Genomic DNA, 27,129 nt, shown 5'->3' on the forward strand with positions numbered 1-27,129 from the left:
CATGAATCTCCAGTACACATGCACGAGATACCATCAACCCATGAATTTGCGCACTGTATAAACACGAAAATAGTTGCCACTGTTGAAACGACCTTTCCACCACAACCGGAAGTGTTAGATCTCTCACCGCCGATTTATAAATAATACAGCTGGAAAAGCCGGCTGAAAAATTTACCAAATGGGAAATGGAATGATGAAATCTCAACAGCCACGTGCACCTCTAAAGAGGTAATTGCATTATACGATGTGAGTGCCATTGCATATTGATCGAAAATCCGCACCGAAAATTTCGTCCACCAGATATCGTACATTTGCCGACACGGTAATGGCACATCTACCCTTTTTGGTACTTTCGGTAAATCTCACTTCTCGTTTATTAAGAGTCAAGGTGCACAGAGATGCTCACAGTATATATCCGCGAAATGAGCCAACCGCGCAAAGTGGATTAAATGAAAATATAATGAGCCTGAATATACATTATATCGAGCTTTAACGCCGTGGCTTCTCACCGGGTGGCAAAAATCACAGGATAATACCGGCATCATTTTAAAATTAAGCCATTGGATACGAAGCATTCGTGTTAATGCTACCAACTGTAATCACATTGAACGCCACGTTAATTTGGTAATTGAGGTGACGGAGAATACGTAATGTAATACATATCTAATAGACATCCCCGGCATTTTATTTTCCCTTGATACACACGGAAACACAAAATGTTAATTACCGCTGAGATAAAACTCGAGGAAAAAGATATGTGGAGATGAATTTTTAACGGAATTCCAGTGCTCAAAATGTCGAGTTTTGCAAGTTAAAATGTATTTGTTGGTGAGTTTTTCCCAGTTGCACCTTCGGTCGATCAAATGGTAGAGTTTAATTAAAAAAGTGTTGCATAAATAATCGAAATGTCGGGTTTCCTCCGGTCTTGCAATTTCATTGAATAAAAAAATGAATAAAAAAATGAATAAAAAAATGAATTTTTGAATGAAATGCAGGTGTTGATGAATTTTCGTACGGAGTAATGAAACCGAGGGATTCACTGCCCTATGAAATCAATAATATTTTTCCTCCCGTGCTAAAAGCTCTAGTAATACATTGATCGGTTACTCGTCAAGGTGGGAGTACAGACCGGACGGCGATGTGAATGGGAATGAATAATAAAAGCCCATGTGTATAGATTCCTTCTCCCTTGGACTGTGGTGATAGGCACTCGGGGAGTTCTCTGTTCTCGGTGTTTTGTCCGGGAAATTTTACACGTAATCCAGTAGAACTCGCTGCAACAATACCAATTCTAGGTACATTGAGACCATTCAGGGGTAGTCGTGTTTGTTTACAACGGGCCTCTTGTTGCGAATCAAACGCACGTGTTAAATTCCCTCCCCTCGTCACAATCACCGAAAAGCCAATTTTCCTTTTTTTTCCAAAATCTCATTGCATTTTACAATTAACCGTAGCTAGTGTATCGCCATTGTTGCGCCATTGTTGCGCCATTGTTGCGCCATTGTTGCGCCATTATTGCGCCGTTCCTCGGATGTAAAGCAATTATTTTGACAAGTATTCATTTATCTGAGAAAAATATTTATTTTTATCCAATTGTATTCCCGATAATTTCCACTAAGTCTTAATAATTATAATTATATTGCTTTAGGCGATGATTATGTTAATTTTTTATGGATAGGAAATGATTTAATTAATTTTATTTCAATATGATTATTATCGGGACCTAATCGGGTAGAAATACCTTTTTTAAAAAAATGCATACCTCTCCCGAGTAAACGGGTCTTAAAGAATTTTTTTTCTCAGCGTACCACGGGAATTTATCTCAAGAATTTTTCTCCGTGCAAACACCCGATAATTTTGGCGCACTGGTGATATTACTGCTGAATATTTCATCGATCTCCCTCCACTTTCGTTGTAGATAATGGGAAAACTCGAATCGAACGTGCCACCCTGTACTTGAGAATAAAAATGAAAGAGAAACCAATTTCTACTATTCATGGAAACAGGAAAATGAATGAAAATATAATTTATGATGCAGCGTGGAGGTATTTTTCTCGCGTTGCAATGGCGTTCATGAGAGTTAACACCCAAGCGAGAAGAATCAGTTAATTTATCAACAAATTAACAGTATTCCGATATAAAATAACTTCATGATGTAGATCAGCTGTTTCTGGGTAGAATTGTTCTCTCTAAATTTCTGTGGGAGAATCGACCTTGTCCTGTAAATTCTTTCGCTACATGTTTGGCCATTTTATTCGATTCAACTCGGCACAGGTCAGCTGGAAGAATTGCAGGGAATAACCCACCCCTTTTTTCCCTCTCAAATCCTCTCACCCCATCCCCTCATTTCCTCTCTCAACCCGAAAACCCTATCACACGCCTTGAGGGACAATCCATTCTCATTCCACCCGACTATCCCTTCACAAACCCCGAAGGCACTTCCAAATTTTTTTACATGACAATTCTACACGAGAATTGCAGAGATTCCTGGCTTTTATCTACAACATTACCTCGAATTAATGTCAATTATTTACGTTCGGCTGTTGAAAATTTCTCAACATCAATCTCATCCTCTTTTCTCACCGGTTTGCCCCATTTTTGATGCTTTATGGTGGTGCAGCACATGTTTTATTCCTCAACGCAAACTTTTTATCTGCTCCTTTTTTTTAAATTTATTTTCGGCTTTCCGGGCATGTGGGTGGCAATTCATCGGTTGAATATAAAAAAAAACGGTGGCATATGGGGGAACAAAGCGATAATACACGTGGAGTGCATTCGAAAAACTTTTCAACGAAAAGTAAATTATACGTGAGGCTGTGGTATCATTGTTGTGTGTATGGAGTTGTGGGAATTTTTTGTTATATTGCGGAGTGCGGAATCAGGAAACCAATAAAGGGAATTGGGACTGAGAAGGTAAAAATATGTGCAAAAAAACACCGTGCAATTGTGATGGGATTATTTTTTATTTGATGTAGCAATACGTGAGAGCTCGACTATTTTCTATTTTTGCAAAAGGTTGAAATAATAAAGTGGTGGGTGGGACAGGATAAATTGAAGTAATGGAATTATCAAGTGAAATAATTGGAGAGCTATCTCTGTAATGAATGATTTAAGGGGGAAATGTAAACGTTCTCCTCTGAATTCATTCGTTTTCGATATGAATGGGTAATTAACAAGAATTTCAGAGAGAATTGGTCTTGATTTCGCACACCATGATTCTTATTGGATCGGGGATTATCTCGGTAGCGTTATTCAATAAAATTGGTTGGACTTACAATAGGTGTCTGTGGTCAGACGATCAATAGTGTCCTGCTTGAGCTTGCTGTTTTTCTTTCCCATTTTTCTTTCGTCTCTTCTGTTTTTTTAATGTTTCCAAACCCACCAGGTTTCGCTGGTGGATTTTCACTTCACTCGAGCCAAGTTAATTCACCTCAACGTTTTCACCGGTTCTTGTACATTCCGGCTATTTCTTTTTTATCCCCTTTTCTCCGTTAAACCTGTCCTTTGAGATTTATTCACGTTGGCCTCTCTGCACCACCAAAAATTTATCGGCTTATTCCGGCTGACTTTTTTATCTCCACTTATTTTTCTTCGGTGCACAATTTCCTTCTAGATTTAGACGGGCATTATTATGCATTATCTTTGCATTAATTGCATAAAAATTGCTCGGGAGGTTGACGGGGTAATTAATGAGACAGAGACAGTACCAGGCAATGTCAATGCCTCATGCCATCTTGAAAAAAAAAATTTATGTGTGTGATAGAAAAATGGATAGCCACTGAGAGAAAAAATCTCTTTATCCAAAAAATGTAAAAATTAAATAGAATGGCAAAATTTTTATATCGCGCCCCTTTAAAATAAAAAATTCCACTCAAGTCCATCTGTAATTCTTTCCCTTTCGGGAATAAGAACATTTTATTTTGAAATAAAACTGTAAAGTTTCGTGGATAGGGTTTCTATGAAAGTTTATCGCGTGTTGAACTCGTGCACATAACAGTGTCTTCACTATCTCATGGAAACTCTAGCAAGTCGGAAAGAAGAGAAGCAGCAAGACGTATGCGGAAAATTTCCGGAAAAGTGTCGTTAAATTGAGTTTAGTACTTTCTACAGGTAAACAATTGTTCATAGGATCCACTCGTCCCTACCGTTTATCCAGTGACTTGGTGATAAATGAGAGAATGGAGTGAGGAAAAAGATGAGGCACTTAATTTAGTATATATCTGGAACGAGGATAAATAGGGGAGATGGGTAAAGCAGTGGGAGGAGAATTTTCCGAGCACTGGTAAATGGTTGAACTACGGTTGTCATTAGCCCTTGCAGTACAGAGGGTTAAGGAGCAAACTGTTACTTTGAGATTAGGAGGAAACGATTCTTCTCCATTTTGGATGGTTTCCCTCTTTGTTTCCACTGCTGCATTGTGCCTCGAAAATATCTCGAGTGAAATTTCGAGTTGAGAGAAATGTTTAATGAGGGATATTATGCACTCCTGCTGGATTTTACTGTCAGGCTTTCGAGGATTCACTCGTTTCTTCTCAGTACACTTGGTTAATCCATGTTGATGGAAAATTTTCAATATGAGAATGTGACTCCAGTACGGAAAACAAGATTCTATCCAATTGAGAGTTTATTCTTGGTTCGAGGATTATTCTGTTTAGTGGAGAACTTGGGGGAATTAGAGTTGTAAGTGGTGTCTTTGAGGGACTCTGTTACTTTAGACTGAATTAAAACAGAAGGAACAATTCGGTTTTATTTCGTTCTTCTCTGGATATACAGTGAAACAGCTTTTCAGCGATGTCTTGGAATTTGTTCGGTATTCAAAGGACGGGTAAATTACTAAATAAAAATTCTCGGGTTTTGAAATTCATGAGGCTGAATTTCTTCATGTCAAATCAAGTCTTTTCGATTTTGCAGTCGGCATGGGATGTGATAGGACTGGATTTTCAACAATTGACTAAAACCAGTGGAAACATTAAGGAGTCATCGCCGATATCTTCTCCTTTCCCATGTTTTTTTTTGTAAATCTCCGAAAAATCTGGGATCAGATGATAAAAATATTGTTTTTAGGTTTTATTATTATTCAATGACCCACGAATTTTTAAAAAATTCATTGGATAATAATAAAACTGAAAAACGGTATTTTTTCAGGTGAATTTTATCAAGCGTTTCTCATAAATTTGGAAAAAAAAACTGAAAAATGAAAAACCATGGGCAACAACTCTTCAAACAAAAGTAGAAAATAGTGGTTTAAAAAATAAATTCGTCCAAGAAAATAGAGACGTTTATTCTCTTCAGACTTGAATCGAATTGAAAATCCGTATTCGCCGTGTTCCACAGTACGGAACAATAACGATATAGATAGGATCGAGGATGAGGAGGTGGAGGTACGCCAGCACGCGCAGTGGATGAACGAGATAAATCCTTACAACCAGCTGGAATGAAAACGAGATGGAAGAAATGACAGAGAGAGAAAATTGGCGCAAAAACTATTGGTCGTGTGATGTTACACCGCGTGCACCAAATTTCTCGCCCTTGGCCCGGTGTCGGTAGAATATTCCAAGGAGATGATGGGCATGTAACTCTCATTAAGTAAATTCCATAAATCCATAAATTACCCTGACATTAATGAAAATAGGTGGTTCTCTTGAGTATTAATGAAAAACTTGAGCCACTCACGAATAATAGCCTCACTCGATTCATTAAAAACTTCACATCACTTTCACAAATATGAAAAAGACAATGATGATGTCATGCACGGAATTGAAGTTTTTAATGGAATTTTGGTGAGTCTCGAGGGGGTGAAGCGAAAAAATTGATGATGATTGATGTTGCACCGTGAGAGTCAACTTTTCATTCATAAAATAACGAGAGGAACTGGTGAACAGTAGTGGGGACTTGGCACGATTGTATTCCTGGGACAATGGGGTTGCCGTCGGTGGAGTTAACGGGGGTACGTCGTCATAACGTTACGGGCCCCGGCGTCAGACTGGCTCGCTTATATACGTGGTGTCATACGGCTGGCATTCGCTAGGAAAGTACCACCAGGGCGCACGCGCTTTCACAATTTCCCATATCACCTACCAGGAAAAGCGCCAGTGCAATGTTAGAAATTTCTTGTCATTTCACTCCCATTGCGAGAAAAATTACCAAAAAAAATTACGTGACACTTCCGTAATCCCAAGGTATCCATAATTTCATGGAAAATTACGGAGTGAACCTGAGTTTTTACACTTGTCAGATAATTTCTGTCATTTCTGGACTCATTTTTGTCAAATTAATTTAATGAGAATTTTTCTCTGTTATTTTTATTTTTTATTGTGTCAATTTTTATTTCATTTCCATCGAAATATTTAGGGAATATTTTTTCTGAGGATTGAGTGCAATTGCAATTGAAAAGCAAGGAGCAATTGTAATTAATGGAATGTTTTTTATTGTCGCGTGATAAGAGGCATGAGGCCGATAATCAACTTGCCACCTGGGGTAATGAGCCATGAGCGTGTGATCATTCTGCATTGGTAATCTATTAGTCAAGAATAATGAAAAAAGGCAAGCCCATAGATTTTATCACTTTCTCCCGATGAAAGCGCTTTTTTTTATTCCATCATTCCGAAATGAAACCAATTATATTTTTCAATTAAACACCTAATCTCACGCTATTCAACATCAAACGTTAATGAAAAAATTCTCCAACCACCAAAAACAGATTGTCAATAAATTATTCATGAAACAATCTTCTTTCCAACCGATACGTCATGTCCTCGCGTTTTAAAATTTCTCTGGACTCAAATTGAGTCCGATAGTTGAATAAACGTCAAAAGAGAGATTTTCCCAAAAAAAATTCCGCAGTACACCGAACAAAGTGAGAAAACACATAAATATAAAACTCGAAAATTGTTGGATAAAAACAAATTCATCGGTTGACTCAATCCCCTTTATACCCAGGAATATCCGGGATATCAGGAATATCAGAGCTATCAAGGGAAATCGCGAGGCTGATGTACAGATTTGATGTACAAAGTAAATAGAAGTAAATAAAATTATAGGATATTTATTCAACAGATGGACGTGATATTGTTGAAGGTCGCCAGGGCTTCGATTCTGATTAACTTTAGCTATCGCGAGGTAAAAGTCACTGAAAAAGTAATTCTCCATTGAATTGGGAGTGGGTTTGTAGCTTGTATGTGAGCTTTTCTTATCTCAACGAATGAGTGGTGTGTAGAGGAGCGTAAAGCGAAGATCCGCCATCGAATAGGGTACCATGAATGGCCGCTGGAGATAAGTTAACGTACAACTTGTGTCTCGGTGCTTAAAAGCTATTCAATGAGTTTGTGGACATGTGTTGGTAAATGTCACGAGGTGGTGGATTTTCAGGGGATAGGCGAGAGGTTCACCCCTCCTCCTTCCCCTCCTCTTCCTCCTCTTCCTCCTCTTCCTCCTCTTCCTCCTCCTCCTTCTACCCCTTCTACCCCTTTCACCCCTTTTTCCCACCGTATTTTAAAGAGAAAAGTGTTTTCGTCATGGATCGAAACAGTTGCCCTCGATGTATGGACAGACACCTGGGGTAATGCACACACATTCCCAAGGGGTTCATGCAACCACTGTTTTGTTATTACATTTTTACAACTATTGCGTCGAAGGAAAATAGATTCTGGTTGAGAGTGCTTCCGTGTGTCTACTCGATTATTGGTGAATCGAATTTAGCGGGGTTCAAAATTCCCGTCGGAACATCAATCTCAATTTTTGTAGGAATTTTATACATTTTTTATTGGGGTTTAATCTCGGATTATTTAAAGAGCGTGATTAATTATAGTGTTGAGGATTTGTTTAAATTTCGGTAACAGTTGTCCGGATTCGAAATTAATGAGTTTGAAAATTCAATTGGAAATGGTCAGCTGATTTTTTTTATCTCGAAAATTCGAGGAAATTGGATTTTTTGTTATTTAATGGATAATTTTGCGACAATGTTGTGGCTTTTGGATTGTTCGATTGTTGGATTGCATTAGAGAATTGAATACTCTGATGAATTAACTCTTCAATTACTGACTATCGCGTCGAGACACTCAATCCAGACATCGACAACTAATGTGCAACAGGAAGGCCCCAGGAAGGGTTAATTGCGGTTAATTACGGTTGATTAATGTAGAAGACACTTTCCCTCAATCTTTCATTGAATTTCTGCACAAATATAATTCGTCAAATTATCGCACCTCTTTAAGACACTCGATGCAATTTTCTCAGTCATAACCCACTAAATCGTTATCGATTTAGATTAATTAATTAATCCTTCGGTTTGTCCCCCACGATTCGAAGGTCATTAACAATTTTAATGAAATTTACCCAGAATAGCAGAATTTTTAAAATTAGAGTTTCGCTCTCTGTTTCACAGATTTTCACGAGAACGCACTTTAGCAATTTCTTGAGAGACCTGTTTGCTGATCAAAATGCTGATTTTTTGGATCAAAATGCTTATTGTAATGGCCACTGTGGGACAACAACTGTTTCCATTTGCCATTTTTTTTGCCTCTGAGTATAGCGTGTGCAATTACGCATTGAAGTACCTCATTTTTCATACGGCATTTCAGGGTAGGTCTATATGTCTATATCGATTTTCGCTGTTGGCGATGGCTATCGAGGTTTCAGGAACCTGACCACTTTCCATTTATCTCGTGCTTCGTTTGATTTCCTCCGCGTTCACAGCAGCTCATATCATTCGAGAGGAAGTGAATGCGATACTGATTAATTCCCACTGCATTCTTATGATTTTTCCAGTATTGAGATTCAGGTACATCCGTGCGGAAAAATCAGAACTTTATGAATAAATATTGGGGTGAAACATCGGGGGCATGCGAACTTTTTATTTTACAATTGAACGTCTGCTTTCCGTGGGATAATATTGAGATACATCAATTAAATTATTTCATGAAATTATACATTAAGAAAAAAAATCGATTACCACTTTAAATAACGCACAATAAAAATATCACAGTCCAAAAAATGATACGATTCAAAATTATTATCAATGCTATTGTTCATTGTGATATTTTTTATCATAATATTAAAAACTGTGATATTTTTGAGAAAAATTTCATGGAATTTTGAAAAATCCCAATTGTCAAAAATCACAAAGATGAAAAAATTTATTTCTAAAAACTCTAGTTAGCTTTTACTTGCTGATATCGCCCTAAATCGTCCATCTTATTTTCCATTTCATGCAACCACACGATTTAACTTCCAGCTTGTTGGCTCCCGCCATTCTGCATCTCTAATTGCTGTGCAAATCGCCTCAGCCCATCCCCCGCCTTCAGAACAGCTGTTGTCTCTCGACCGATAAAAATGACCTTGCCCCATATATCATTCTCACAAGAATTAAGAGCAAAAAGGGATCCGACAAAAAAAGATATGTATATCAAAGGTGGAACATCAAATGGGACATTGTGGCGCCATTCCCGCATCCCTCATTCCTGTTTATCGCCGCGATAAAGCCGGAAAAATGAAACAGCCTCTGCACACCCTTTTTCGCCTCTACCCCCACTTCCGTTATTCATCCCCACCAGATTATCCCACATCTTCCCAACACGAATATTCGCTTCTATTACAATTTTCTCGGCGCCACATACAATTTTCGCGATAAGATTCATTATTCAAAAATTGTCCTAGACATTTCACGTAAAAACTGGTAAATTTTCAACAACAATCAAGTGTCCGGAAATTTTTGATTCTCAGATCGATATAGCACGGAAATACCGTGAAAATATTGAAATTCAATTTATTTCACATTAAATTTTCACGTTTTTCCCACAAAAAACCAAATATCCCCAAATTTCCAAGATAAATAAATAATCTAGCGAAAGTTCTCAATTATAATTGATTTCAAACTCATATAATTGAAAATTCAGACAATTTTATGACTGACATTTTCAGAAATGATTTTTTTAGTGTGATTTAATCTCAAGAATTGTCCACTAGTGCAATCCGCAGGATCGCGCAGGGCGAATAAAAAAATTAGTATAATCCGATTTATGGATAAATTGCGTAATTAAATGTAGATTAAAAAAAATGAGATTTGCGTGGTTCATCACTGGAGAAGTGGCCAACACGAAATCGCCGTAAATTTCTGTGGTCAGGTAGAGGGTTGTCCGGTGCAAGCGAATGAAAACGTGACCGGAAATGACTCAGTTAGGGTTGCAGCCAAAGGGCCCTCACCCTCGCACCCTCTCACCCTCGAGTACCAAGTGCTTTTGCAACTCCCCCAGCTTAACACCCTCTTCCACCCGTCCGTGAACACCAGAAGCTACTTAAAATTCAGTCACCCTAGGTCATCCCCATGATTCTGATAATTTCTTATGGAACTCCTATAAAAGCCCATCCACGAGAAAATCCCACGGATAACGATTCTAGGACGGAACAGCCGTTATAATCATGGGCTCATCGTCAACGGCTTTAATGTACCCGAGAAAGCGAATGAAAAATCGAAGAAAAATATAGATTCCACTTCTCTTTACCATCTTCTTCATTTTTTTTTTTATTTTATAATTCAGCCTCTCCGAGAATCCAATTATACTGATAAAAAAAGAACTCGAATGAATGAAAAGGAGAAAAGGGATGGAGACCGAGTGGAAAAAAAAATTAAAAAAGCTGAGAGTTTTCACAATCCGTTAAAGTATCGCAACGTGACCTTTCGGCAGAGGAAGCGTTCCTTCATATCGCTAAAAAAGCCACTCCTCCATTAATTCTGCTCTATTTTACCTTCCATCTGGTTTGGTGAATCACAAAATTTTAATTCACCCGTCTCTCATGGGCTCAGTGGTTTACTCAAATTATTAACGGTAATAACGGAGTAATTGTAAATGTGGGTTAAGCGGTCGTATTTTCATATCAACTTGTGGATTCAGTCACTTGGGTGATGCTCAATACACAAGTTGACATTATTGAAACATTAATCCCGGAAAGTGTGTCATCATCTGGAATTCCCCATAAAAAATCCATAAAACCTGCATACGAAGCATGTACTTTATTTTTTTCCCCATATAAATAGGGCCGAATCGGTATATTTTTTTATATACCGACATTCCGAAATTTATTGAAAAACGATACATAAAAACTGATGATAATTAAAATAAAAATGCATTCCCTGGAGCTCCGGATAAATCCGCGTTTAAACAATTAAAATAAAAATAAATGGTGGATTTAAACCTGAAAGCGTGCGATAAACCCGAATAAAGTGCATTCGTTTCAACACGACATTCCAACTCATTAATGAATTAAAAAATGCAATTGCAAACGCCATAAATGGATAAATGAATTAAAAAAAAATTACAGATAATCTCACGTCAAATATCCCATCATATTTGTAGTGCGGGAAAATGAAAATAGACGGGTAATAAATGAGTAATAAAAGGACTCCTCACTGACTCCATGAGTGGTGTCACTTGGAGTACACCATTGGGTATGTAATTGTCATACTGGAGGAGTGAAATGACACTCAGGGGCTGAAGACGCTGTGGTAAGAATCGGACAACCCCCGAGGGCTTTCCCCTGCGGATTCCAACCGAGTCACCCTCTGTATCGACCCACCAACGCCCACCCAACTCCATCCTCCCACTCAGCTTCTACACCCACACCTACGCATCCTCCATGCAATTTTGAATCCAAGGGAAACGTCATCGGCTTTTTCCTCACATTCACAATATCGGGCTACCTCATTCCCCACCCACCAAATTGATAAGCCCATAAATGATAAGAATTATATCAACCTCTCCGTGATAACGACATGACTCAGGCGGTCGCAAACATTTTTTATCCGTAATATTGTTATATATATAAAAATCAATTACGTATAAAATCGACCGAAAGGTATTTTATCATCGAATCATTCAATTGTCATTGTATGAAGCTGATTATTATATAGAATGATTAAATATTTTAATTATTAAATATTTTCTTCTAAGAAAATACGTTATCCAATAATACCTCACCACTTGTTCGAGAATTCCAAAAGACTGAATATTTATTTGAAAATTTTTAATTCTTATGCTACGGGTTACACTTACGGCCATTCTAGGTATTTAGAGATCAATTTATTTTCTCGTCTTCATGCCAGGACTCTGTCGCCTCAACAGGCTATAATACCCACAGGACCCTCTCTCGTAAAAAGAAAATTCGAGTGAAAAATCCCTTTCTGGCGAGTCAATGAATAATGAATAAAGCTCCCCACACATGCAATTATGTGCCCCAGGCAATACCGACAGTCCAGGAAATCGTGAAAACCACTGATTTCCATTTGAAAGCCAGATTAATCCATCGTGACACTTGATAACACCGCAATTTAATTGCCAATTGAAGTCCCCTTAATTATAATTCAAATGGAATTTGCCAGTACAGTTGACGGTACATGAAAATGTGGTTTAAACTTGCGCTAGCCAGCCGGTATCGCAGTAGCAAGCACTTACTTCGGTCAAATCATTAATTAAAGCCCCGGCAGTAGTTTCACATCGAAGACAAAGAAGACGTGCAGAGCGAAAGGGGTGGCTCGTTGCCGTAGGTTATCCGGGCATTCTGAGATATCTACCAGCCAGCATCCCATCCCCCTGTCCTGCATCATCCCCTGACTCACTTTATAGTCTAGTGAGGGTGCGAAGTGGAATTCTAAACTCGATGCGGGTATAGAAAGGGCTCCATTGTGGCTCCCGTGTTAGCAGTCGCCTCGTTTTCACTGAGTGTCTTAGCCTCACCTATTTCATCCAAGAGCACATGCATCCACTGTCCAACATCTCAAATATACAACAGCATTTCTTACACCTTTCCACGTCAAACGAGAGATACGTGAGAACCGCTGATGCTCTAATGAACAAAATGGTCAAATGTTTGTAAAAGAAGTTTAATTAAAAAACATCAAAGGCAACATGAATTGGAGTGAAGTGGTTGTCTTCTTTATGTTGGCAATTAATTTTCACCGGTGAAGATGAAAACTATATTTTCTACGTATTAAAGAGGATGGTGCTTTCATGTGGAGAAGCTGGACGATGCCATTAGCTCCTTCAGCCTGCCGTAAACACCGAGAGCTGGGATTTAATCTGGTATCGTAAAGAGAGGCCACTACCGCATCAGTAGTTAAACTTCATTAAGTGCCACTGAGCGTTTCACCTTCTTAATCCAAACTTTACGAAAGTGTAATTACGAAAACCGCATACGTCCTCGAGATAATGACATATGATATTGTGTCCATCAAGAAATTCATGGACAAGTGATAATTATCTCTGAACACTTTATTTGTCATAAGATGTATAAATTAAAACAGGTACGTTTATGTCTAATTATTACACGTTATTACACGTTTAGGCTTAATGAAAACCGTAATGATGTTCACTGATTCATTAAATGTTGAATATTTTTTAATCACACACTGGCACGTGCTACATGACCAGGTGTTGCAGCAGCAGTTGTAGGTGGTGTAGTTGTGGTTGTTGGCCTGGGGATGGGTGATCTCTTCATTGGCATCCGCCTACTGTTCCTACCGGATTTACCCCATGGCCATTGTAATGTACGTATCAGGGTGTTACGAAAATCCTCCGAAAATAGGCAGTATATGTAGAACGTTATCGAGTAGTTTATTATCTCCAGGAGATTGGCTAGGGCACGAAATACCTGAAGAGAGAGAGGAAGAGGAAAAAATAATTTTCGTCGTAGTGGAATCTAGTGGGTATTCAAGTCGTTGAGGGGATTCTCGTTGAATCCTCTGGGTGGGTATCAAGTGCACGAGTACCTGTATTTATTGATATTCCTCGAGTGACATTAACTACAATATGATCCGATCGTGTAACTAGCTGTCGTAATGGTTATGGGGGTGTTACCTGGTAAGGATACAGACTCAAATTGCTCTCGCTCAGGGTCACGTTCAGGATGACCATTGGGCTGACGCAAACGAGGAAGAGAATACTTGTACTACTCAGCAGAAGAACCAGACGACGCTCTTCAGCAAATGTACGTGGATCCTCGTCACCGCTGCTCACTGTACGTGACAGTGTCATTCTACGTCTCCTCTCGCACGATCTTCTGTACACTAGCATGATACGAAGATTGAAGCCAGCTAGCAATATCGTTGGGGCTACCTTAAACACTACCTCTAGCACTATCTTGTAAACCTGTAATTCAACAAAATTTTTGTATGTTAATTCAGGGTGTTATGAATAAATTTGATTCATAGACTCAGACAGAATAAGAATAATAAAATTAATAAAAATAATAAAAATAATAAGAATAACTCGAATACAAAGCAAAGGTTTGTTTTCTGGTCTACCTGGTGCTTGAATAATTCAGGTGAAGACTCACCTGGTAAAATACAGAATGCATAAATGACAAATTGTCTCGCTTCTGATAGATAAGAGGTCCACCAGACGACACTAGACAGGTTGTAATTTCGCCCCGAAATACACTCGGCAGATAAACGAGGAAAGTTGCCAGAGGTATGAGCGATACTGTGAGATGAGGTGGTCCACATAATGGACGGGTGTGTTGACCTGGATGACATACGCTAACGTAACGCTCGACTGTCAGTGCGAGTAACATCATAACACCAACACCTGGAGAGAAAGAATTATTTTTCGTGGCACATAGAGACAAATTATTGCATCGTTCGGAGAACGTGTGGTCCATTAAAAAGAAAAGCTATTAGTTATTGAGGGTAGGGGATTAATTCAGGACCCTCATTATTTTACAGCCACAATGCAATTTCCCAAGAGTACTGTGCACTATGTGGGGTTTATCGCTATTTCAGGCGATGATGGGCAATTTAATATGAATAAATTCTGGGGAAATTGAACGATTGAATGATTGAATTAATGATGCAACTTGTGGTTGAAGTGATAATTATTTTAATTGAAATTTTTCGTATTGTTTGTTTACCTAGGCACGCATTCCCTAGAAAGAGCTCCAGATGGGCATGATAAAATGCCTGGGACCAATTGCTCCATCTGCCCGTTTCCTTGTGGATGAGAACCCTGAGGGCGAATGGTATACAGAAGAGTATTGCCAGCAATGCTGCAGCAGAGTATCCTGTGGGAATGTAATAAAAATACGGTGAGTCAAATTTATGAGAATTTTACTTTACTCTTGTCTCAGCGGGGAGCATTGTGCACTGGGTCTGACTATTCTAGCGTATTTCCACTGCTTCGGGCCATTTTGATTGTTCCCAAGATGTTGAATTTATACTCAGTGTGAGCACACGCAGTGCCTTTTGTTTACCCCTGGGAGCTCTTGAGTGTTGACACGAATTAGCACCTGTGTGGGCTTGAGTATTTGGTCTTGAGAAAATCTTGGGATAATTAGAACGCAAGAAGTGGGTTTTAGTGTTCTCTTGTGTTTATGGGAGAAATTGTTGAGTCGAGTTGCGATGGGGGAATGTTGTGAATAGAAATTGATTTGTCACTCGAAATATAGTACTCCTGTTTCAAATATTGAATTAATTCTGAAATGGTGAAAGTCCATGCAGAACTCGTATATCTAATCCGAAAGCGCGTGTTCTCGTTTTAAATAAAAGTTTGTCAATCAATTGTGCGTTGAAATGATAACATCTCCACTTTTCGGTATTTTTCTTGGGAATGAAATTGAAAGCTCAGATATCCATTCTATTAATTGATGGAATAAAAAAAATTCTAGCCCAAATAAATTTCAATTTATTTGTGGATTATTTATTGATTTAATTTTCCGAGATGCAACAGCTAAATTCCACTGACAGGATCGATATAAAATACAGTTAACAAATAAAACGTGAAGAGAAAAAAAAAGACGAGGAACAATCTTAAAAACCACAAATTGGCAAAAAATGAAGACAATGATCGAAAATGATAGATGATGTTTTCCTTTTCTGGTAATAATACACAAAGAGTATCGAAAAATAGAATCGATTGAAATTTCGAGAGAAAAGACAGTGAAAGAAATTCTTCATTAACAACATTTAGTGTATAGCAATAACTTGCCTAGTGGTTGTACACCAAAATCTCCATTACCTACACCCAATCCTCGAGGACCATCTGCGAAGGCCGGATACCCTGTCAGTTACCCACCGATTTCTGCCTTACCATTGACTAGACTCTCAACACCTTCATCAGAGAATGATGGAGTCACCAAGAAAATGACGATAATTTCCTAACGAATTACCACTTCAAGTATTCTCAAGTACCAAAAAATTCGAGTTGAAAAACTTCTCCACAAACTCGAAAGTCCACTCAACCCATTCCATTTTTTATTTTAAATTTCCCGCGCGACCTAATGTCAAATTATTTGTGATTCCCCGTGAAAATTTATCGCGGTTACATAAAAATACAGAAAATCAAGAGAACAAGTTAAATAATCCGAAACGAGGAATTATTTTCCGGTAATTTCATAGGACAGGGAGAAAATAAATAACTCTACTCAATAATTCCGGAATTTCCCCGTAATTATTCCAAGGCCATCGGAATATATTCACGATTTGAATTTTCCTCGTCATCGACCTTTCTTCGTGGGATAATACCTGGGGTAATTTCACCGAACACTTCCGGGGTTATATTTCCGCAGATACGATTTCATCAATGCGATACACGATACAGAGACCACCATGAAAAATACCATAAAAACAACAGAACTCCATAAAGACGCTGTAAAAAACGAAAATAATACTCTTCAAAACGATCGCAAAAATAACACGTGGTGGGAGTCGAATAAAAATTCAAGAATTTTGACATCGTGCTTTTTTATTGTCGAACCGTCTGCCTCAGTTGCTACGCCATTTCTCCGGGGCACGTATTTCTTCGTAAATGTTCTCTCCGTACTATTAATTATTCTCAATTATTCCCAATATCTCTGAAAAGTCTTAAAAATATCAGAAACTCAGACAAAAATATCTCCAAATTTTGGATTAATTTCAAATCGATTTGTATGTTTCATTTTGGGGGTAGTCTAATGCCCAACGGCTGTGATAAGAATTAACTCGGGAAAAATCTCAAATTAGATAAGGGAAACGAAAAAGAAAGAAGACATTTTTCCTCGTGATAACGGACACTGAATTGCGGCTCGTCCTTTGGGGGTTAAAATGGGGGGAACCTGTTGATGGGGTTGGGTCATGGGGTGAAAGGAAACATCGATGATTCTCCTGAGAGGAGTAAAACCCCAATGAGAGGACTAAACAGTATTTAGAGGATGATGATCGAAGTTGAAGTTGTAGCCCTGTTCCCTTAATACTTTTGGAAGGACAAATAACAGATTTAATGAAGTTCTCAAGAGAGTTAACTGTTAATTGTTGAAGAAGATTTGAGAACTCCATGAGATAATTTCTCCAGTAATTCCAAATAAAATGGTGACACCAACGGAAATAATAATGAGTGTAAATTCGGTGGAGATGTGAATGTGGAGATGTGAATTGAGTAATTTCTTCTCTTTCGAGAGATTCTTGACTAGGACTCACCTCAAAACGAGGTGATAACCTGTTGTTCTGGGTCGATGAACCCCGTGATCTCATAACCATGCGAGGAAAACTCATAACGAAAGGATTTCATGTCCCTGAGGCATTCTCAAGACAGTGAGAGAGTTTAAACGAGAAGTGCAATAGCTTTTCTTTGGCGTCATAAAGCATCTCTCCGGTAATATTGTTCCAACCCCGGGATCCCCTTTTCACCCAAATAACAATGAGTTAGGGTGAAGGTGTGAGGAGACTCGAGAGCCTGAGACATCGTGATGTGTGCTAAGAGAAATGAACGTTTTCGTGAAAATTCCGGGGAACATTCCTGAATTTTATCGCTGGACTTTACCGTCTCGATATCTTGACGCTATATCCAGGGCAAACCATCTGCGTTTGATGGCTCTCAAGATCCAGTCTGTGAAGGAGGGTTGAGAATAAAAAAAAAAAAACCGGTGCAATCAGCTGGTACTGGTACTCCTTTATTTCTATCATTTCAATCTTTCATTAATGACTTCTCGAGCTAATTGGTCTGTCGAGGGATGATTCTGAGGCATAACACCCGGTTATGAAACCCTCCCACTATCTCCTTTTATTTTTATCTTACTTTATGAATTATTGAATTGTCGGGGCGGATCTTAATGTTGGAACATTCCTCATGTAAAAAATTATATCCAATCCGCGAATCAGGTATTTGTAATGATAAATAGGTTTCACGAAAAGTCGTGAGTTCTGAGTAGCGGACCTCTCGATTAGTCCAAAAAAAAATTGAATTCAATTGAGAGATGAAAATAATTTTTTTTTGAAAATCCTTGAAAATATTTTTTTTTTTGAAAATCGATGAAAATGAATTTTTTTGGAAAATTCTCGGGAAAAGTCGTGAGTTCTGAGTAGCGGACCTCTCTATCAGTCCAAAAAAATATTGAAATCATTTGAAAGATGAAAATAGAATTTTTCCCAAAAATATTTTTTGAAAATTTGGAAAAAATATTCTGATTACAATTTTTAAAAAATGGATTCTAAAATTAGTATTACTTTAAAATGAAAGATTAAAAATAGGCAATTACCGGAGTATTCAAAAACACTTACAATTTGTTCAACTACCTAATTAATGAACCCTCCGATTTGATTCCGGCGTTTTCGGTTGAATTTTCTTAATATTTACAAAGAAAGAATCAGAGAAATTTCCAAAAATTTCCAAAAATTTCCAAGTGACAACGAAACTTCCTGTGATTGGTTGATTTTCGACTGAACGAGGTGAACTATCGCTGTAGGGTTTAATTCAATTCGTATCGTTACGAGTTCGCCAAAGGATCGAGTGATAACGAACCGTTCATTAGTCTGACTTGCGCTTGGGATTTATCACTTATTTTGAGCTTTTTTCTTCACCCAGTGCTGTGTAAACAAAAAAATAACGAGTAATGGAGGGAGGACAAAAGGTTTTCTTGATAGAGTCAATCCTAGTGTTTTACCATGAACATTTTCTCGCTGTTTTCGTTTTTTTCCGGATTATATTCAACGGGTGCATTCGAGTGGGGAGAATTTTCCGAGGATCGACCATGCGTTTGCATACAAAATGCACACTGCCACCGTCTCAACGGCATTATCCTCTACCCCACGTTGATACGAGGAAGTACTCTCAGATGGAGAACATTTCCCTGAGGAAGTCGCTAGAGGTTACAGGAGCCTGATAGCCCCTCGAGGGTGATAGACGGCATTCACATCGCACTCATTTCTTTCATACAGTTACATCCCCCCTAAATTAATTGCTTCACAATTTTCCTATTTGTAAACACTGCAAGAAATATTTAAGAAATACTACTCCTGGCAAGTGAATTTCCTGATGACACACACAAAAAATTGTTTTGAATTTCAAGTAAAAAACATTAATATTTTTGTTGGGGGTGGTGTAACGTTGAGAAGCCCTGAAATTTAAGAAAATTAAAGCAATAATTTGGAGGGATCTTCCTCTTTGGTTTTTCCGTAGGAATTGTAAAAGGATTGTCTAGAATTTAGCAAAGAAAATTCGAAGATTGTTAACAGTGAAGTTCGAATGGTTTTTTCATTCAAATGGGAATAGTTTGATAAAAATATTTCATTCCCCCGATAAAAAATTTTTTTTTTTCCTCCCATTTGGAACATGGAATGACTCGATTTTCCGTTCTTTTTCTGTAACTGATTCCAGATGAAACTGAATTTTCTCTCTCTTCGGGGTAAAAATGGGAGCCGAAAGAGTTACTGGAGTGAAACTTTTTTCTTGAATTTTTACGAGTAATTCCAGTGTTACGGGGCGAGAGGATGGGATGGAATAAAAAATACTGGGACATTTTTGTGTATAATACCCCTGGGTTTGTAGTTTAACCATCAGACTGGCATAACTGGCACGGGGACTTGAAATTTACGGGGATTGTTGCCGATGGAGGCCAATGCCGAAAGTTACGATCGATTCTTACTCCTAAATATCCAAGGTGCACCGAACAGGAAAAGATCGATCGGTCTGTCACTGAGTTATTGACGCTTGAGATTTCCATTCACGAAAAAAAAGGCAGAGCTATAAGGATTTAAAAATGAAATTAAAAAAAAATCGTAAAATCCCAGGCTAACAATGCCCTCGATTCAAAGTATCTGTCTCGTTATGATCGCATTTTTTTTATCACTAACGATAACATCGGGACTTCAGAGGTGAAATCATATATATTGCCCTCAGTCCTCCCTCCAGCAAGTGGAAATGGCCCCGAGGTATTTTTTAAAAGAGGATCACGAACGCATTATCTATTCTCCACATCTTCTCGTGCACCAGGAGAAATTGTAAAGAATTTTTTTATTAGAATCCATTTTTTTTTTATTCTTCTCTTGGCCACAATCGCAACTTCCGCTATTTCGCTTGCCCCTCGTGTGAAAAAAAAAACTTGGAATGGGCCAAGTAACGGAGGTCCAGACGTTCTCAATCGTTCCTTCGCGATGATCCCTTTCCCTTCCCCTCGAGCACTCGTATACTCAAGAAAATTCGTGAAAAACCCGTGGAACTTCAATCGCAGATACGTGAGGAAAATTCGAGATTATAAGAATCTCAGAATATTCACAAGCGAATTATGTGCGGAAAATATTTATCGAATCGTTGCGAAAAATTTTCCCACATTTCCACACTTCCCAGAAATTCCCACTAATTTGCATTAATATTGCACTAATATTGCACTATTAAAATTTTGACAGTTGCCAAAGTAAATCGCTTCATTATCCAATTGCCGATCCCCGAACATCTGCAATTTCATTTATTCCCTTGTGCGGGGATATAAATTCGGGAAATGACACGAGTCTCGACCGAAGAGACATCAGCTCTAGATGATTGGAATGCTCGAAGGAGCCAGAGAGACCGGACTATATTTTCACCATAAAAAACGTAACATCCGACTGTAAAGAAGAGTTGAAAAATATTTTTTATGATAATTTTTTTCGAATAAAAAATGCAATCCATAAAAACGTGTAGCCCCCCGTTAAAATCAGCGTCATAGCGGCCAAATGTTCGCGTTGTAAAATGAAAAAGTTTTCACGCGTACCCCTGCGATGTTATCGCTGCGGTTGTTATTTCAAGTCTCGTCGTAATTCTCTGTTCCTCTTCTTCCACGGGGCCCCCATCCTCGAAGGATATATACCATCTGGTTGTATATAACTCCAAGTATTCTTCCTGGAGTAAAAGAGAGAGCCGGATGATAGGAAAAAAAAAAGAGAGCGTGTTTATAGTGGCATGCGAATAACATGATCTAGTCCTCCTCGTGTTTCTTATACCCCACAACAGTTGTCCGAAGGAGAAAAAATGGGAGGGAATGGGAGGAGGGATGAGGGAACTAAACTTTATTCCACCCTCTCCGCCCCTCTCTCATTTAACCCGGACCATCTTTCTTTGTCTGCTTTCTCCTTCGAGCCAACCCCTTTCCTCCCACACCCCCTCACCGCCCACTATTCGTAATTGTACTCAACTTCTTCAGCAAACCTTCACGAAAACCTTTGGCTGTGTTGAACCACTTTTTTTTCCACTCTCCAGACGAATCATTATTCACTCGTCCTTTCTCCTCAGACACTATTGTTTTTCTATGGCAATGAGAGTGATATCCGACGCCAATTATAGGTATTGCTGATTAAATTCAGGTGAAATTTTTAATAACGATCTAGTCACATGACTTTTCAATTCGTTTCCTTGAAATTCGAGGGGTTTACACTTCTTAGATCTTCCAGAATTCGGCCACTGAAAAGTGTACGCTGAAAGAAAAATAGATAAATTTTTCGGAACAGAATATAAAAATAATACGTTAATTATTCCATAATTTTGACTGAATAATTTTCAACGTGTAAGAACCCTAAAAAAAATTGATCTGTATCTGCTACTCCATTTACAGTATATAATTCTAGTAATTAATTTTCTCATCGAGGAATGCATCTAGATCTGAAATCTGAATTTTCATCTGCACCAGAAAAATGATTGTTAAAAAATAAAATCGGTGTGAGGAATATCAAGAATAACATATCCAATTTAACGGAGTTAATTTCCACTGGTTCCTCCAACTTCCTGGGACAGAAAATTAACAGCTGATTGACCAGGACAACGCGCTTTGAACTCGATGAATATTGATAGGCACCACTGGGTCAACGCTAATAGAGACAGGGCGAGGGCTATCCAAAGGGTTTGTAGGTTACATCTCCTCGGTTAAAGGTCCAAGGCACCCAAAGACAGTCACGCAAGGGCTCCCCTGTGTAATTACCAATATCACAAAACTTGTGTCACTGAAATATTCAACGATAATAAAACAGCTAATTTCATGAGTAATCTGTATAAACTCTGAAAACCCTAAATTGGATTATTATCATAATTTTTTTTATCCACTCGTCTCGCAGGTCTTCCATATTATTTTCAGTATGGAGGAGTCGTGGGTAAAATACCATGAATATTGATAAGATTCATAGAGAAACTATCATACCGGCACGTGTCCTATGAACTTTATGCTGAGAGTGGAGGGTACACTTTGTTCGGCCACCTATAATACTGTACTCCTGGGGATTGCGATCTCCGTGAATTCTCTGGTGGTTTTACCCCAGGAAATGCATTGGATAATAGGAATACCGTGAACGATAAGGAGAGTTGCACGTTAAATATACCAGTATTTACCCCCTGAACACTTTAATACATATACTCATGCACCGCAACATGATAATAAGGAGATTATGGATAATGTTTTTTATTCTCTAGCCTATTCACGCTCAAATCGCGGAAATTCGTGCGCATTATTGCCGCCATTTCTCTGCATTTTTACTCAATAATTTCATGGAAATGGAAAATTCATACTTATTATTCCATTGATGAAGTCACTGTATTGATAATTCTCTGAAAAAAATATGAAGTTATTTTTTATTTTTGGAAAGAACGATTTAATTTACGAACAAAATTTCCTGACATTTGGAAGTGAATAAATGTTAAAATCAATAAAAATAACGACAATAATTATGGATAATTGACAATTTATCGGAGCCACTGAAAAGACAAATATCAAATTCACCGGTTAATTTCCCTTTAAATAATGACGGAAGTGGCCGGTAAAATGTGGGAAAACCGAAATCCAATGGGAATTCGCATCGTCCGATAAAAAAGTTGCGATTGTTTACGAGCATCCGCACCAGCAGAATCAATTTGCACGGCTCAAAAGCTCCATGATTGTGATTAAAATCATTCCGGGAAAAGTGTTGGAAGGGTCTGCACGGTGTGTGCAATATTCAGGAGGCATCAGGAGGCCGTAAATCTTACGGCGAAAATGCAAGAAACAATATCGGAATTCAGCCAACGGTTATAAATCACGATTCTCAGTGCGCTTTGCCTCCCCAGGAGGTAATAAATTGTATTTACAAGAGGGATAGACAAAAAGGAGAATTTTTGAAGGGAGGGAGTACGAAAATTATGTGAAAAAAGGATTGACCGAGAAATACCGTCTGACCTAAGCACGCCTAAAACCACTGACATCTCCGCCATCAACATATCATAATCAATCAATCAATTACTCGACAATTTTTTTACAAATTCTACAACCATAAAATCCGCCCTTTCTTCTTTACCTTCGGGCATTAATTCCTTAATATATTTAATAAATAAACAATCCAACATGATTGTTCATTTATTGGTTATTTATTTAGGAATTTAATTCGTTATTTCAGTAATTATTTTGATTTTACAATGAATGCATGAAAGCATTTGAAGTTGACGTGCGTTGCTATTTACAGTTATTTCTTTCACTTTATCACTCATTCTGGATAACCCAGAAGACATGCAAACAACCCCGAAACTAGCTCCGACTCAATCAACTATTCACTCATGTACCACTTCCCCGAGAAGTGTAAGATAAATGGTTTATACGATTCAAACAAGATTCTCATCCCTTTTCCATTCATAATGTATCAGCCATCTACATTTGTACACCATCATCACTCCGAGTAACTTTTACCTTACACATTCATACACTCACTGGTTTATTCCTGCGTGAGGCCTCTACAGCATTTGTACATAAGCAAATATCTCGGATGTACCTATGGTAAACCAACGAAATTTTCATACCACTCCACCTTTCCCACTTCGAGTACCTCCCAAAATAACAAAACTCGAAATATCGCAAAAAATCATAAAAAAATATTAAACAAAAGTAATCCCCAAGTCCCCCGGGTAAATCACAACAATCGACTTTTAAACAATCGATTAGGGATATCGCTTGGAAAATAATTGAGAGCAAAAATATTTTTCCAGTATAACACTAAACAAATAAATAATAAACAATTAAAATGATAATCCTTTAATTGGTATTATTTTTAAAACAAATATAATGATTTCGCGATATCTCGACTAGTAATATCTTTCGGGCTAGTATTTTTACGAAGTAATATATCTACATTATAATGTCTTGACTAGTAATTTTATCGTGGAATATTTTGAGGGGTAATATTATCATTGAATAAAATTTAGAGCGGTCACCACTCCACCATCCAAGAGAATATTTATCTTCTCACTTGAATAGCACCTCTCTAATTTCCTTCCACCTCTTTACCCCATCATCCCGAAAAACAACTTGACAAATTTCGTGAAATGTGAGGATTTCGTAATGTTTGATTTTCTGAGTTAAACATGAAATTTTTGAAAATCACTTTGTAGACGCGTAAATAATGATATATTCCTCAGTATTCCGGTACAGCATACATGGCGTCCCTCTGGGTTTTATTTCTCCTTTCTCCAGGTCCTTTCTGCTCGGTACATCCGAGAAAAGGAGAGAAACGGAGGATCTGTTTGATATTCAGAAGAGAAATCGGTCTGTCTCTTGCTGCACTCTCTCTCATATTCGGCGCGAGATATTGCACTGCCTCAATGTCCCATGCATTTCATGTTAGTTTGAAATGCATAACGTTCCATTGGAATTCCTCCCATCCACCCTCTCCGTCCAAACCCCATTTTTTTCTCATTTCTCTCTATTTTCTTTCTTTTTGATACATCAAAGCTCAATGTATTACGTCTTTTCGTGTTGTTTACATCAAGGAATTCACCCTGAGTCTTTTCACCGCGCGGTGTACTAGATTGAGGGTTTATTACCCCACACTGGGTGCGACCACCCCCGATAATCCTCGTTAATTCCAGAGTCTGCAAAAACGTCTCGCTTTCAAAAGAAAAATTGAGAAGGGAAAAAATCAACCATCAACGTGCAGAAGGTGTCTCCCACTGGGAGATCCTTGAGGAGGGAAAATGGGTATTCCTGTCAAGTGGCAATTGCCATCTGCTTTTTTATCTCCCCCTATTTGTTTCTACATTTATTTTTCTCCCCAACGTTAATTGGGTCGGACGAGATTAAAACGGGATTAACCACGAGATTGCCAGGGCGATTTTATTGCTGTTATTCTTTCTTATTTTTTCCCGTTTTTCCTTCGTAATTCCGAATTTTCTTTAATTGTACTTTCATCAATTGCATAATGCATACTGCATATTACATACATGGGGTAATTAATAATACATGTGAGATGTTCTTTTGATATTTTTTTTATGCTGTGGCTCAAAGGGAATGGGATAATTTTAGTCGTGGATTTGATAGAGAGAAGAAAATTGAGAGCAGCAATTCACTCAGGTGTCTATCCAGAGAAAATTCTTCAGGATGACACAATTCCACACGCACAGATAAAAGTATCGATTCTATTTTATCAGTGATATTACGTAAACATGGAATAATATTACTCACTCGGTGGGGTGTGGATGAGTTGAGAGGTGAAGAACGAATTCATAACGGTTATAAATTTGTGGGATGATGATATGGAGTTGTTAATCGAAAGTTGGTTGATTGCATGATGGCCATTTCGTACATTTTAGGCCCAATATACCCGTTTTTGGTGGTAAACTGCGGTGAGAACGGGAGCTTTCGGGGGAAAGGGAGCAGTGAAAATCTACGAGCACTCCAACCAATTACCTGGAACAACCCTGGCTATGTTCCGACGCGTGCAAATTACTCCTATCTCATCCTGATGGTCTGCGTGTTAAACTTATTTATGACCTTCAACCCCTTTACAATATAAACCCCTATTTTTTCACTCTTTTCAATTTACCTATTTTATTTTTACGGCATTCGAGCCGCTCATTCAAAGTGACTACTCAAGACGAATTTCGGAATCCACAATGTAATATCCGCGAATTTATAGCAACTCCCTGTAAATACGATAAATCCAAAAAAAAAAAATGACATCGCCATTTGGCTGTGTGAATACCAATTGACAAATTCCAGTTCAAATTTACTGGTAAATATATTTTTTTCCTATTATTTAAAGTCTCATTGTCAACATCTTCGATTTTTTAAAGTTCTTTACGAATTTCTGAGAAACGACTGATAAAAATTTTGCAGCTCACATAAATAATAATAAAAATCAAAAACGTTATATTTACTGACGTAAGTTTAATCAAAGGTTTCGCAAGAAATTTATTTAAAAAACCTGAAAATGAGAATATATGAGCAATATAAAGCGCATTGTCCTTAGATTATCCCGAGTGAAAAACGGATAACTCACCTCTCATGTAGATGTAAGCAATTCCTCGCATATTTCTACGGGTGAGAACAACGAGATTGAGTATATTTCCGATGATACCCAAGCAACAGATGGCCGGCAGCACAATACCGTAGCAAACCCGTTTGAGGGAAGCTGTTCTGGGATCCTCCAGGATCTCAAGTTCTTCCGGTAGCAGGCAAATACGTTCCTCTACATCACTCGCATTCACTCTTTCCGTCATCGTGACGTTTATTACACCTCACACTCGCCCCCTCAACCCATACGCATAGATTATGAATAAACAAATTAGATCAACCACTAAAATTAAAATCCGTCCATCGACACAACAATCTCCATAAACAATTTCACTCTACATTTCTCAAATCCCCCCACAAGTTCAAAATCAACTCCCATGAAAGTAGAACACGATTTTAGAATTTTAGTTTGATTTATTTGAAGTGAAAATATAAATTGGTGTGCGTAGAAAATTAATGAGTTCTGCCATTAGTTGTTTCATTAAAGCTTTTTACGATGTGAAATTTATAGTGTGGGAGTGATAGACTCCCTTCCAGCCCCGAGTGATTATCAGCAAGTTTTCATGATTGAGAGGGATGCTGATGTGGGCTAGGGTGGACACCATCATCTTCTGGTGC

At 38.1% G+C, this 27,129-nt stretch overlaps 3 protein-coding genes across 4 annotated transcripts in view; 1 reads left to right on the forward strand and 2 right to left on the reverse strand.

The window, feature by feature from the left end:
* The window catches only part of LOC105273441 (frequenin-1), a 22,090-nt gene extending 16,127 nt beyond the window's left edge, over window positions 1-5,963 (reverse strand). Inside the window, exons 1-2 of one of the 2 annotated variants that reach the window (XM_011315879.1) lie at window positions 5,674-5,963; window positions 3,276-3,609 (exon numbers count right to left, since the gene is read on the reverse strand). In XM_011315879.1, the coding sequence (XP_011314181.1) occupies window positions 3,276-3,339 (64 nt within the window). In that variant the 5' untranslated portion in view covers window positions 3,340-3,609; window positions 5,674-5,963. Of the gene's footprint in view, window positions 1-3,275; window positions 3,610-5,612 lie in introns of both variants that reach the window. The other variant, XM_011315878.1, reaches the window with a different exon arrangement.
* Window positions 1-27,129, forward strand: part of Nbr (exonuclease mut-7 homolog) — a 91,445-nt gene that overhangs the window by 46,421 nt on the left and 17,895 nt on the right. The window contains exon 2 of the mRNA XM_011315875.1: window positions 14,903-15,072. The gene's annotated coding sequence lies outside the window, so the exon portion shown is untranslated. The remainder of the gene's footprint in view (window positions 1-14,902; window positions 15,073-27,129) is intronic.
* On the reverse strand, window positions 13,301-27,025 carry LOC105273440 (probable G-protein coupled receptor B0563.6). The gene is made up of 5 exons (XM_011315877.1): window positions 26,498-27,025; window positions 14,899-15,048; window positions 14,326-14,576; window positions 13,848-14,138; window positions 13,301-13,641 (listed from the first exon to the last, which is right to left on the reverse strand). Exons 1-5 carry the CDS (start codon window positions 26,715-26,717, stop codon window positions 13,393-13,395), a joined length of 1,161 nt encoding a protein of 386 aa, XP_011314179.1. The 5' UTR covers window positions 26,718-27,025; the 3' UTR covers window positions 13,301-13,392.

The sequence above is a fragment of the Fopius arisanus genome, unplaced genomic scaffold (genome assembly GCF_000806365.1).
Source record: "Fopius arisanus strain USDA-PBARC FA_bdor unplaced genomic scaffold, ASM80636v1 scaffold00005, whole genome shotgun sequence".
NCBI classification, from domain to species: Eukaryota; Metazoa; Arthropoda; class Insecta; order Hymenoptera; family Braconidae; genus Fopius; species Fopius arisanus.